Consider the following 13,897-nt stretch of genomic DNA (forward strand, 5'->3'; position numbering starts at 1 on the left):
CTTTGCCTTCAAGGAGGAATGTGGAAACCCCAATCATAAGAAAGGATCTCTTTTATTTAATCCCTCCATCTATCTATTCATTCTCCTTTTGTGTGACGGAAGGTCTCTGTGGCTCCTACAGTAAGAGCTTCTCTCACCTCATTCACAATAGGTTAATTAACAACTGCATCTCATTTATGATGACCTGACCATCAAGCGCACCTAAGAGACAAGTCACATTTCAAGGCAATCAAAACTGGGCCGCAATAAAAATAGTTCAAGCAATTAAACAGCACAAAATAACAAGAGCAAGGACAACATACAACTACAACAAAAAAAGAGGGGATGTAATAAATGAGGGGCTAAAGAGCAGGTCTATACAGAAAGTTCCAAGAACGCTAATCTCTTTAGGGGCCTTTTTTTTAGACTGTTCTGTGTTAGTAGAGACTTAAAAATGGAGTGAGAGTAACATTCTACACGAGTCACTGACCAGCCTGCTGGATGACAGGTACAACTGCCTATAACATATAGAGTAAATGATATCTCTGCATTCCTCCTTACTTTTATTGCTCTTGCTTTTTCTTTATACGCACTTGAGGTCAAAACATATGTGCTCTTGAAGCACATATGTTAAGCTGCTTTGCCTGTTTATTTTTTTTTGTCTTTGAAGAGCTTTTACACTGAGGCTTGGAAAAGTGGCAGCATTCAGACATAATAGAGACATCACAAATGGGAACCTAGGATGGCAATATCCCCACTACTAGATATACGACAACGTCATTGTCTGTATCTGTATCTGTATCTGTATCTGTTCAACCAACAAAATGATTTGTCTCTGTATCTGTATCCAGAAAAAAGACTGTAAGTTGGAGTAGGTCATACCTAGTCATGTTTAATCAGGCAAATATTGTATTTTCCTAGCAAATATTCATTGGCAATGAAGTTGGTGTGCCTTCAAAACATCAAATTAATCAAATATTAGCATATAATTAATTATGTAATATACTTTCACATCTCTCTCTACAGAAATAAATATGCCTAAGAAATGAAAATAAATACTCTAAATATGGCTATCAAAAAATGTTCAAGTGAATATATAAATATCTAAAAAACAAAAAAAAACAAAAAACTACATAATAAAAATAAATATAAACGTATAAATCAGCCATTATTTTCAATAAATAAATAGGTTTGTTAAAAGGATTACTTGTATTTCAGGGGACTCTTTTCCTACTGCCATATTTATTTCCAAGCCTTTTTTTATTTCCATCTGTTTAAACAACCATGAAAGCTTGGTAGGATGTTAGTGGATGCTAAGTCAAAATTTCATGAAACCGAGGACTAATACATAAAACATGTTACATCTTTAACAGATAAATAGTGACTGAAATGCAAGGTAAAGCGTTGTTATTGTTTAATATTTGACTACGGTATTTTTTGATGGAGGACATTAAATAAATCTATAAAAACTACAGGTTCTGAGCTTCATTTTGTCCAGTAGTTAGCGCTGTCGCCTTACAGCAAGAAGGTTCCAGGTTCGAAACCACAGGCCAGCCGGGCCCCTCTGTGTGGATTTGCATGTTCTCCCTGTGTCAGCATGGGTTTTCTCTGGGTTCTCCAGTTTTCTTCTACAGCCTATGTTAAGAGATTACTCTAATTTGCCCATAGGAGTGAATATGAGCGTCAATGGTTGCCTATGTGTTAGCCCAGTGATAGTCTGGTGACCTGTCCAGTGTGAAATGTCCAATGTCAGTTGATAGGCTCCAGCATACCTGTGACAATGTACCAGGATAAGCAGTATGGAAAATGAATGAATTAATTGGTGGGGGTTTGAAATAAACCCTGCTGCCACACCAGGCTTTTGTCTCGCTACTTCCACATAATGACTCTTCCTCCTACCCGGTGCCAAAGGTCAGCTCTCAGCCCTCTGTTTGCTGTCTCGGTAGGGGTAATTACAGAATACAGCAATTGCATTTCAATAAAGTGTAGTAAATGAAACAACTACTTCGCGAAAATCAGAGTAGTGTTGCAAACAGAATGGGCATTTTTATCTTGTGGCCATCCACAATGATATGAATCAGTTTAAAGTATAATTGGTTGATGCACAGACAAGTCAAGTAATTCTTTTCACCTGAATAATAACGAGCAACTTAGGGTATAATAATATCTCTTTCCATTGCATTATTTGTAATTTCCTCAATAACATCTTCATATTTGGGTACATCCCTTACCACTAAAACTACAATTACATTTCATGTTGCTATTGTTAAGTACAAATTATCTTCCAAGTCTTCCAAATTAAATGGCAAAATATGTTGTTTGTTTGTTTTCTGATAATATGTTCCTGTTGGCAGGATGACCTCATTAATCTGTCTTCCAGAACCATCATAAATCACTGTTGCAAAAGTAAAATGTTTTATTGATCTGACTCCACTATGGTTAAGGTTTAGTGAGGTTTAGGCACAAAACAACTTGGGTAGGGGTCGAAGAAATACTGCAGTTTGGGCTTACAGCTCGGGTTTATGACCCCTTTTATTAGGTTGGGTTGGCCATGCTCATGCTTAAAAGGACCCATTGTTGAATATCAGTAGGAAACAAGTAACCATAGGAAACAGAGCAAACTGAAAGAAAGACATTTTGTTGATACATCCATCCACCCGGACCTGATTTTTCTGCTGACTTTGTGACCATATGACAAAATCACACTCTTCTTCCCCTCACTCGGGCAAGACTCATGCCTCCTAAAGCCACCACAGGGCTTTGTCACTTAAGCAGTGACCAACCAGGTGTGCAAAGGTGAGAAAGTGGGCAGGGTTTTAAAAATAAGTGCACCATCAAGTGCTGCTTCTACAAATACGTTCATACACAGCGGTGGATTCATGAAAATCAGCTCTGGATGAGCCAACCCAGGTAATAACATTGATCAAGAAATACAGAAGCACTCATGAAAGATTATAGGCAGATTTATACTTGTGTGTCAGCTCTATGCTGAGCCTTTGCCATAGCCTATGCATGTGGCCTACGCCGATGTGAGCATTTATACTTGTGCCGTGGTGTGTCTGTGTCCCTCTGCAGTTACACCTCCTCCTCAAAACACACCCAAAACACTCATTAAACATGGCTTAATAGCATCAGTTTCAAACACAAGTCCACAAATTGGCTTCACTATAACTTGCAGCATTCACAGACAAAGCACTTGCCCTTTGCTGGACACATTTTATCCACAAATACAACATGCTAATGTTATTAGCATGAGCCTATGGCATTTTAAATTGTACAAATTAGCTTAGCGACTAGTGGAGATTTGCTCTACCCATATGAGGCAAGGATAAATCACACACAAGTCTGAAAATACTATCTTGTGGGAGCTTTATAGTATTCACAATTTATTGTTTCTTATTTTTGAAATAGAAATAAATAACAGCTTAGTTTCCTCTGAGGTTTTCAATGGTTTTCAGCTTACAGAAAAAGACAATAGGTCTGCCCCACTGTAACCTGTAGTTACATTTCTGAGGAGGTGCATGGCAGGCCATGGCATAGGTTACGGCATAGGCTCTATGCCAATTTGACACAGAAGTATAAATCTCGCTTAAGGCTGCATTCATATATGAATGATTCGGTATACCAAATCAGGCGTTGCAGCAATTGGCCGCAGTGTCATGTGGGAGTGTAAAATAGCCCATTCGTGGGGGAGTGGGGGATGGAGATAAATCTAGTCTCGCTATCACAGTGAGTAGGCCTATTTGTCTTCAGTTAGTGTGTTTATGTTTATGCTTTTCTTTGTAGGATACTACACATAAGCTGTTAATTCATACTAAGTTTTTTTAGTCACAGTAACATTTAACAAGAGAAAGAGACTGTATTAGTTGTTCCTGTGGTATGTGGGCATCTTTTTCAGTCGTTTGCCAGTCACCTGATTGGCCACAGCAGCATGACTGTAGCATTTCTCCAAAAGTTGGGTCTGTTTCAACTTTCCGCTGCAGGCCACTGTGATATTTTTTTTTTTTGCTGGCCCCACAGCCACAGCCTAGATCTGTGTTCAAATGAATAGGAAACACGGGCTTTCACCAGACAAAAATCAGCCTCACCTTGCGTCTCAGCAACATCAGCCTGGTCTCACTCCCAAGAAAAAAGAAGGTCGCCTGAGTACTATAGTTGCCGCTCAGGGCAGTTGAAAGGGGAGATGGATGGGTCCAACAAGCACAGGACTTTGACCGAGGAGACCAGTGTTGTATCCTGTGTGAAACTATGTCAAAATTGAGTTATCTTGTCAGACAAGTTGTTAGTCACGTGAGTCTTTAGTCGACTGCAAGTCACGTGAATTGACTGACGTGACTAATGTCAACCACAATCTTTTCCTTAACCTAACCAAGCAGTTTTATTCCTTAAACCTTACCACCAACTTCCTGCATCAAGATATAAAGCAAAAGGCTTCCTCTGATTGCTTTTCAAGCTTCAAAATATGATGAGTATAGGCAATCATGTTGGCTAAACAGTAAATCAGTCGAACCTTTGTGTCCACCTGGATCATTTACTCATCCCTCCTTCTTTCCATACTTCTGCTGAAATGACCACTCTTTAAATGGAATCACTGACCCAATAGAACACTTTGCCACTTTTCTAGTGCACTTTTCCCTGATGTTCACTGGATATGGCGACATCATGTTCTGGCTGGACTGTGACTTCATTTGATGTAATTTATCATTATCTACTGGACATGTGAGGTGTCTCAAGCACTTCCCTGCCCTGTGCTATGTTTACGCACCTGGTTTATATTTGCCAGTGTGGCTCCTGTCTCTGTAGTGTGGAATTCATATGTGAATGTAACTGTATATAAGAAGGATTAGGGGATTTGATAAGCTTTTTATTCTGTCTTTGTTGTGTCTTTGGAGTAATAAATGCTCATTATGTTAAGTTTCTGGGTGAAATTAAGGAAAAGTAATGAATACGAGAGAGAAAAAATTAAGAAAGAAAAAAGTGGAGCTGCATGAAAACATGTTCTTTTCTGAACACTTCCAGACGACATCTGAGTCGCAGTGGAGATGAGGTAGATAGGTCACATCTGTGACTCAACCAGGCCGTGTTTGCTGGAGATTCCAGGTTATGAACTCACTGAGTCACCATACAGTGTGACTGATATGCTTGCAGAGATGGGTGGTGGTGAGGGTGATCCATTTAGATAGAGCAGAATGATACAACAGCTCAGACACAAACTGTATAAGTGAAGTCCTGGACCTACAATTTAAACTTTATTTGTGTTAATAATTTGTTTTTTTGTTAGTTTGTGCAGCTGCAGTGAGCATGTAAAACAAATAATCATACAAATCAATTAAGACATAAATACATAACTACTTTTTCAACTTCTACAATAGGTTGAATATCTGAATTAGACCCCCAAGTGATGATTCATTTCATACTGATTAATCTACCGATAATTTCCTTGATTAATCATTTATTTGTTTTGTCCATAAAATATCAAAGGTGTTAAAAATGCTCTTTAAAATTTATTTTATTTATTTAGTATTTTGACTCGAAAAATTATGATTAATCCATCATCAAAATACTTGCCCATTATTTTTCTGTCAATAGTTTAATCGATAATCGCTTTTACTCTGTATCAAAGATAAGAGAAACATCTTTAGTGTAATTATAGATGCACAACAGTGACATGCCCTGGTACTGCACTCAACATGATTGAAAGGGATCCCTACAAAGCTTGTAATTGGATTGCAGCAGGACATCTGTAGGACAGATGATAATATAATCAAGACTGCTATCATGCCTAACACTTGTAAATGGATGTTTTATTTTTCTAAAATGAGCTCTACATGCTGACACAAATAGACACAAATAGAATCACTCTCTGTTTCTGTTCAGAATGTGGTGGCAGCGAGCTGATGAAAGTCCAGACGTTCTGCTCCTCAGCAACATCCTCTAGCTCGTCCTGGGGGATCCTGAGGTGTTAGGCTTAATATGTTCAGATATGTATGTATATCTCCTCCCTGTCGGATATTCCTAGAATAAATCCACAGGGTTGCATCCTGGGGATATCCTAACCAGGCGCCTAAATGACCTCAACTGGCTCCTTTCAATGTGAAGAAACAGTGGTTTAACTCCAACTCCTCCTGGCTATCCGAGCTTCTAAACTTAAGTCTTAAGGTGAGCCCAGCCACACAGTGAGGGAAGCTCATTTCAGCTGTTTGGATCCTCCACAAATACACAATACTCACGGCTGTAGGGGAGGAATGAAATTCAGATCTACTAGGAAATCAAGAACTTTGTCTTCGGGCACAATTTCTTCCTCATGAAAACAGTCTTTGTATACCCCTGTATCCCTGCCTGTCAGTCTTACATGCCATATTCACTGTATCTCAATCATGCATAAAAACTTGCGCATCTTTACGTGATGTAGCAGCTTGGCCCCAACTCAAAGGGTGTCACCCGGAACTTTAGTTAGCTTAAAGCAAAGATGCAACCTTCTGTCACCAAACCATAGTTTTTTGACTCCACACAAGGATTTCAGTCATAAGTTTACAAACATGACTGGGTACAACCTTGGTGGAGTCCAACACACTACAAGAATGCACCTGACTTACTCCTGAGAATAAGAAATACAGCCTTCATTCTAGGAGTACACAGACAATGACCCTGTACCCCATGTCTTCCTTGTACTCACACGAGACACCATGGAGGAGATGGTGTTCAGCCTTCTACAGTACACAATGCACATGGACTGGGCAGACAAATTTCCCTATTGGCTATAACAGAGATAAAAATGTGCTGGTGGTGCTCCCGCCAAGCTAACAGAACAAAATGTAAACTTTTGATTATTATAAAAATTAATTTATGATTTTGCACTCAATATGTGTTTTTTTTAATATTTCTGTCTTAACAAGTGCAACCCAGATGCCAGGAGAAAATGTTGGCATTGTTTGTTCCTACGATCAACAAATACATTACATTTGCACATTTCATATGTTTCTTTTTTAAGATATTTTTTAGGGCATTTTTTGCCTTTAATTGATAGGATAGTGAAGTGCAAAGAGGGGAGAGAGAGAGGGAGAGGCATGCAGCAAAGGGCCACAGGCTGGAGTTGAACCCGGGCCGCTGCGGCAACAGCCTTGTACATGGGGCGCCTACTCTACCACTAAGCCACCGACGCCCCCATATTAATGTTTCTAAAGTGACTTAATATATGAACTGACTTTATTATCAGGGGTGGAGGAGAGAGTGGATGGTATGCCACCTAGGTGGGACAGCCTGCCAGGCTGCAGACCGCTCCAGACCACTATTATACAACAAACAATAAAACTGGTTGTGTTTTGGTAACCCATCACTGTTTTTCCACCAGGGATATTATCATTAATGTTGTTGTAAGCTACTGTCATTACCGTCTGTCCTGCATCTCTCTCTGTCTCTGTCTCTGTCTCTCTCTCTGTCTCTGTCTCTGTCTCTGTCTCTGTCTCTCTTCCTGTCTCATTGTGTCATGCGGATTACTGTTAATTTATTATGCTGATCTGTTCTGTACGACATCTATTGCACGTCTGTCCGCCTGGAAGAGGGATCCCTCCTCAGTTGCTCTTCCTGAGGTTTCTACCGTTTTTTTTCCCCGTTAAAGGGGTTTTTTTGGGGAGTTTTTCCTTATCCGCTGCGAGGGTCATAAGGACAGAGGGATGTCGTATGCTGTAAAGCCCTGTGAGGCAAATTGTGATTTGTGATATTGGGCTTTATAAATAAAATTGATTGATTGATTGATTGATTGATTGATTGATTGATTGATTGATTGATTGATTGATTACCACGAAAAGTATTTGTTTTCATAGCAAGACATTGTGTTTATAGTTGGAACAGAGCCCCCAAAACCAGGTATTTTAAGCCAAAACATGATGTTTTCCAAATTATAACCAAGTGGTTTTTGTGCCTGAACCTAACCACGTTAAACACAACATTATATAAACATAAAGAACCGCAAAGTTAAAAAGTATCCACAACATTATGATGTACAAATGTAGTGTTTCTGTGGTTTGCACAAATGTACAATACTTTTCTGGCAACTGCATTGACAAATGATGAGGAGTTTTATTTGTGACCTTTATATTTGACATGTTTATCATTGAGATTGTGAAAGTATGTGGTTGTATTTAGTATTGGTTAATATGTATATATTTTGTTTGTTGTTCTGATTGATTAAAAGAATCCTGTCATACTGTATTTTGTGCACTTACCTGTGTTGGGAGGCATGGCTAAAGGAATACAGGAGTCACCCTGCCCTGTGGATGGAGAGGACAGTAACGTCTTTGCCAGGAGGGCAGAGACGGGCTGAACCAACAGAGATGTCAGACTTCCTCCAGCCTCTCTTGACACCTCAGCTAGAGAGAAACACAAAAAATACAGGAGGAGAATCAGAAGGAACCAAGGTGAAAACAAGAGTTAGGGCAGAACTTTTGACAATTTAACAAACAAACAAAACAAACAGTCACACACTTATGCATGTGATAGTTCTCTGTTGTCCCGTTGTAATTTCAGTTCCCCCATAACAGGTAAAATATAGGATTCCAGAAGGCTCTGTTTCCTATGGTTACTTCAAACAGTAACTAACATTCAACAGTAGTAGACTGTCTATTTATTGTTATGGCAGCCGATTGTATGTACATGTGAAACCCTGGAAATACAACTTTGGTTCTCCTGTAGAAATGTCCTGAATATGTCAAGAACTGGAGACAATCAGACTCTTTTATTCTGAATGATGTATAATACAATCTGAGTAATATGGCTGTATTGTATTAGATTTTCAATCAGAAGGGATATGTTTTGGCTTTAGTATTAGTTATTAAAAAAATGACTTTTCAGGCCTGTATTTAATCAACTGATGAATATATGAGAGATACATAGGTTTTGACATGCAGCCTATTCAGCTAAGACAGCAAGGCTGACACACAGGCTGACAGATGTAGTATTAAGTAGGTCAAATGCACAGTCTACCACTTCTTTTTTGTTTGCTGTGAAATAAAAATGTCCTGCACATGATCTATAAAAGAGATAATAACGCACATGGCACTTTCAGTAATAAACATCTGACATGGCAGTTTGTTACTGCCTGCAGCTTGTAAGTCAATCTGACATGATGGTGATGAAGACACATCCCTTCTCTATACTACCCTTCTCTTTCCGCAGTAGAAATGACACAGAAATAATAACAAACACACAGTGGAGTCTGTGACATGATAAGGCTTAGGTTGTTTGTTTGTAAGTTGCTTGCTTTGTCTCTCAGTGATAGTTATGGGCAGCAGGGCCTGATCTGCCTGACTGAGCTCTTATCTTAGTGTTGTTAGCTAAGTACCAGAAATCTTGTTTGTCCTTCATGGGTTTAATTTATCCAGGATAAAGGTGTGTGTATGTTCCTGGGCACCTGTTATCTCCCCATTGTTATTATGTCTTAGTTGTCTTTCTTTCTTTCCCCTGCCCTTCTCTCCTTCATCCTCTGAATCTAGTGGACTGACTGCTAATAGAGATGAAGTTTTCCACCATTCAGCCAATATGGGCATTGCTCAGGGCAACAGAGATGGTTGCACTGTTATATTTGTCCTCGTTAAGAGGGTAAAATGTTCCTCCTAGTCCTTGCTTCACATTCATGCAGGTTCAATTCATAGCACTGCTGTTCCACTCTCCTGTGCAGTGGGATACATACAGTACATGGGATACACACGATGTGCACTGTGTGAATAATTACCATAACTTACAGTCACAATATAATCATCAATAAAAGGCACTGGAGAGCAGAGCCAAGGCTTCACTGCTTTCCAGTGCTGGCCGCCATTGCAGCATACATGCATAGTTGATATTAGACATTTCTGCAAAAGGGAGGGTCTTTTGGAAAGAAGGTTCATCAGCTTCCCCTAAAGGAGAGCATTTTACTGGTTGGTGTTTCACCATAGTCTGTAAGAATAATGGGCATAGCTTTTGTGATATCACCCACTGGTTTGTAGACCCTTGTTGTGAAGCCTCGAGTTTGACATTTCGGCCATCGCCATTGTGTTGTTTAGAGCCAGAAGTGACCTTATTTAGGCAAGAGGCTGATTATGTTGATGAATCACCCCAGCTCATCTTCTCATTATCTACATCCATTATTTTAACAGTCTATGGAGTGGGAGCATTCTTAAAGTTCAGGTTACAGGGCCCTGTTTCAATAAGCAAGCACAACATCCAATAGTGTTAGTTCCTGGATGTGCAGACCCTTTGGGTGTCTCTATGTGCACTTGCTCTTATTGTTGATAAAAAGGCAGCAGCACAAAGTGCAAAGAGCAGGGTGAGGTGGAATGTGGTGATTAATATATACACTAAATACAATAACTTTAAAACAGCTGAGCCAATCACAGTGAAACAACATATAGTTCAACCAATGTGAAATGCGCTTCACTGTGGAAATCAAGTTGTCTGACATGAACACACAGCACTACAAATGTGGTGGTAAATTCTAACAGTTAATTAGCAAATGACAAAAGAAATAAAGAAGAAAATAGTTTGCTGAAGTTGTTTATATTGGTCACATTAATCTGACATGTCTCAGTTGTGACTTTACTGTATTTCACATTGTAAATGGTTAAACATGCTGTGATCTGTGTGAGGCTTTTTGTAGAAACCTGGTGTCAAGGGCCCAAAGGCACTTCACTTATACAGCACAGTTAGCTGGAAGTGAATTTAAAAAGGAGCATTATTACCATGTCTGCAAGGACACATACACAGATAAGAGGAGACCAGTTACTGCCCTCTTCCATGACTCCTACTGATTAGTAGTTTTAAATCTTCTCATTTGATTCAAATGGACGATAACTTAAGGAAGAGTTGAGTAAGAGTTGAATGACTCTTGAGAGATCTTAGATGAGAGAAGCCTCATCATCATATTATCCTTAAGGAAAGTACTCCAGAGCTTCATACATACACATGGACTGACACACACACAGTACTGCACTGAGACACATACTCAGTAGATTATGCAGACGTGCACACAGATTCACTCACAAAACCATACACAGCCGGACTCGCTAACAAATTACAGTTTTATGTCTTAGGATGCAAATGTTATCATAATGATGATAATTTGTTTAAAAAACGTGATATTTACCTAGACTCTGGAGATGCATTTAACTCCTTATAATTTCACTGAAGCACATTGCACAGACTGTATTCATAATGAAGGATCTGGCATCTATTTGAGCTGAGATTTTTTCAATAAAAAACATATGCTGCTTATGTTAAGCAAACCTTATGTCAGACTAACCTTGGATGATTTAAATAGAAAAATATCTATGCTGCACTATAAAATTTTATTGACAATAATGCTGTTACCAACAGAAATAGGGTTTTACTGCTTCCTAACTGAAATGACAATAATGTCAGAAAGCCAAAAAACGCCAACACCGTATCAGGGCGATAAGGACCTGCTGAAAACAGAACTAAAGCAGAAAACTCAACCTGAAAATGGACAAAATGTTTTTGGCACACTCTGTAACAGGAAGTGATAGGTGATTAAAGGCCTCATTAGTTATATTCCCTGTTAAATCATATCATCAATGAGAGTATCTGTTATGGTGGGGTAAGTCCAAATTGTGAGGCTGACTTAGCAATCAAATGGTTGTAGTTCCTTTTTAGACAAAGAGATGTCTTCATGAACTCTCGCTGTCTATTTTGCATATAGCATAATGACACACCAGGTTAAACTGTAAAACATATTCAAGCAAACCTATCAATGCAAGCTGTCCTTGCATAGGCAGACACTGATAAATAGCTGCAGTCTATCTGCTAAATCCATCAATATATTATTAAAAACCTGTATTTGCTATGTAGCATAAAAGACTAAGTGCTTTTAAGTGCATCTTGGGCTTCAGGAAATTTGAAGCATTTCTCACAATTCCCTGTGATTTTATTGACCAATTCCTTCCTGTCAGTCAGTCTAGACAATACCAATACTGAAAATAATCAGGTGCAGAGAAACATGTACAGTCTTGAAAAGATCAGTCTCAAAAGCCAAAACATGACTCAGTTGTTGTAGAAGTTGATGTTAAACAGCAAAAAAGAGGTGGCTGTACAAATTATATGAAAATCAAAAACTGTACCGGCAAAATCGTAGCATCAAAATATGTTGGAAAGTGACTAAAGGACACAATGACAATGAGCTAGTCTGAATGCATCTTGGAAATGCAAAGCCCACATTTAAAAGGGCTACTCTCAGTCTTGTTCATTATAAAAAGTTTGTCAATGGACTGGGGAGAGGTGGCCCAGACCCACTGTCAGAAGGTTCTGTAGCCTCTCTCTACTGACATACATTTTACAGCCATAATTACACACTGACAAAGGCTGTAGAAAACCCAATGCTGTTCCAGTGTTTATCATGTTAACTTCTCACTGTCTCTATAGAATACCTGCCTCCAGCTGTGCACCACTGTGGCCTGTCGGCAATTATTTTTTAGAACATGTGTTGTCATTTTACTGCTAAGAATGCCAAGAGTCCCCATAGAATTTTGCTTTGTATGTGTGCTGTTCCATTCAGTGATGTATCTTTAAATGACATGCAAATGAATGGCTTTGAAATTGTTCCCTGCGCAGGAGCGCCTCAAAGGTTAATTGGAAAAAAATATACAAAGGGTCAATTTATTATCTGTATAATTATGCATTTAAAGGAAATAACATCTGCAACTTAAATCCCTCCTACAAATCCTTTCTGAACTAAGATGGTAGCTGCAAACATCTATGCTTACAGATGACCTATCACTTATAAACTAGTTTTACTGGCACATATTACAGATTATTTTCTAACAGTGTTCATTTGTTCCACTACAATACTACACTTCAGTATCCTTATATTTTCACAAGACTGTAATTACACTGCCCATTGTTTTCAGGAAATCTCAGTAATAAGATCTAACTGGCAGGATTAAGGAAAAAATAAATTTCTGACTTAAAAAAGTGTTCTGTTGCACTTTCTTGCCCTTTGTCATAGTCAAACTATGGCTACAATATCTTCACAAACAAATGGGAGCTCTGGCAGAGACATAACTCATTACAACGGCATGCATCCCTTGTCACTAATATCTCATTTCCTCAGCCAGTTGCATCTTGTATAGCCCATTAACTTAAGCATATTGTTACTTTTCTGCTTCTCTTGCAGCTGATCCATACTTTGTCCAAGTTTGTGAATAATCTATACTCTAACCTTAGCTGTGAGGACAAGTTCAGCAACCCTTGAAAAATCCCCAGTGGTTTCTTTGAACCAAACTTCTAGTCAATAGCCTTCTGTGGCTGCTCTACAGAGTGCCATGTCGGCATTCAAGCTCCACAAGACGATTAATAATCCATGAACAACAGAGGAGACAAGACAAGGGGGAGAGGGGGGACGAGGGGTGAGAAAATTGTGGAGGAGAAATAAGGTAAAAAGTAAAGACGAAAAGGGAGGTCAGGAGATGGTTGGGCAAGATCTGACAAAAAGATAAGAGGTTAGAGGAGAAGGGCTACGGCAAGAAGTGAATAGCAGATGAAGGGACAAGAGAGGAGAAGGTTGTGAGAAGGTGAGCAGAGGGGAAGGAGATGACAAAACAGAAGAATAGACATGAGAGGTGTAGGGGGTAGAAAAATGCAGCGTTAGGGCAAGAAAAAGGACACTGGGGGAGTAGAGAAAGTGACTGAGTAGAATATACAGTGGTGTGAAAAAGTGTTTGCCCCATTCCTGATTTCTTACTTTTTTGCATGTTTTCCACACTTAAATGTTTCAGATCATCAAACAAATTTAAACATTAGTCAAAGATAACACAAGTAAACACAAAATGCAGTTTTTAAATGAAGGGTTTTATTAATGAGGAAGAAAAAAATCCAAAGCTACATGGCTCTGTGTGAAAAAGTGTTTGCCCCCCAGCTCCTGTTAAAA

General features: G+C 39.0%; 1 protein-coding gene across 1 annotated transcript in view; it reads right to left on the reverse strand.

The window, feature by feature from the left end:
* The window catches only part of LOC126396257 (inactive N-acetylated-alpha-linked acidic dipeptidase-like protein 2), a 770,727-nt gene that overhangs the window by 256,015 nt on the left and 500,815 nt on the right, over window positions 1-13,897 (reverse strand). The window contains exon 9 of the mRNA XM_050054195.1: window positions 8,205-8,348. Coding sequence (XP_049910152.1) covers window positions 8,205-8,348 — 144 coding nt within the window. The remainder of the gene's footprint in view (window positions 1-8,204; window positions 8,349-13,897) is intronic.

This window comes from Epinephelus moara, chromosome 10 (genome assembly GCF_006386435.1).
Source record: "Epinephelus moara isolate mb chromosome 10, YSFRI_EMoa_1.0, whole genome shotgun sequence".
NCBI lineage: Eukaryota > Metazoa > Chordata > Actinopteri > Perciformes > Serranidae > Epinephelus > Epinephelus moara.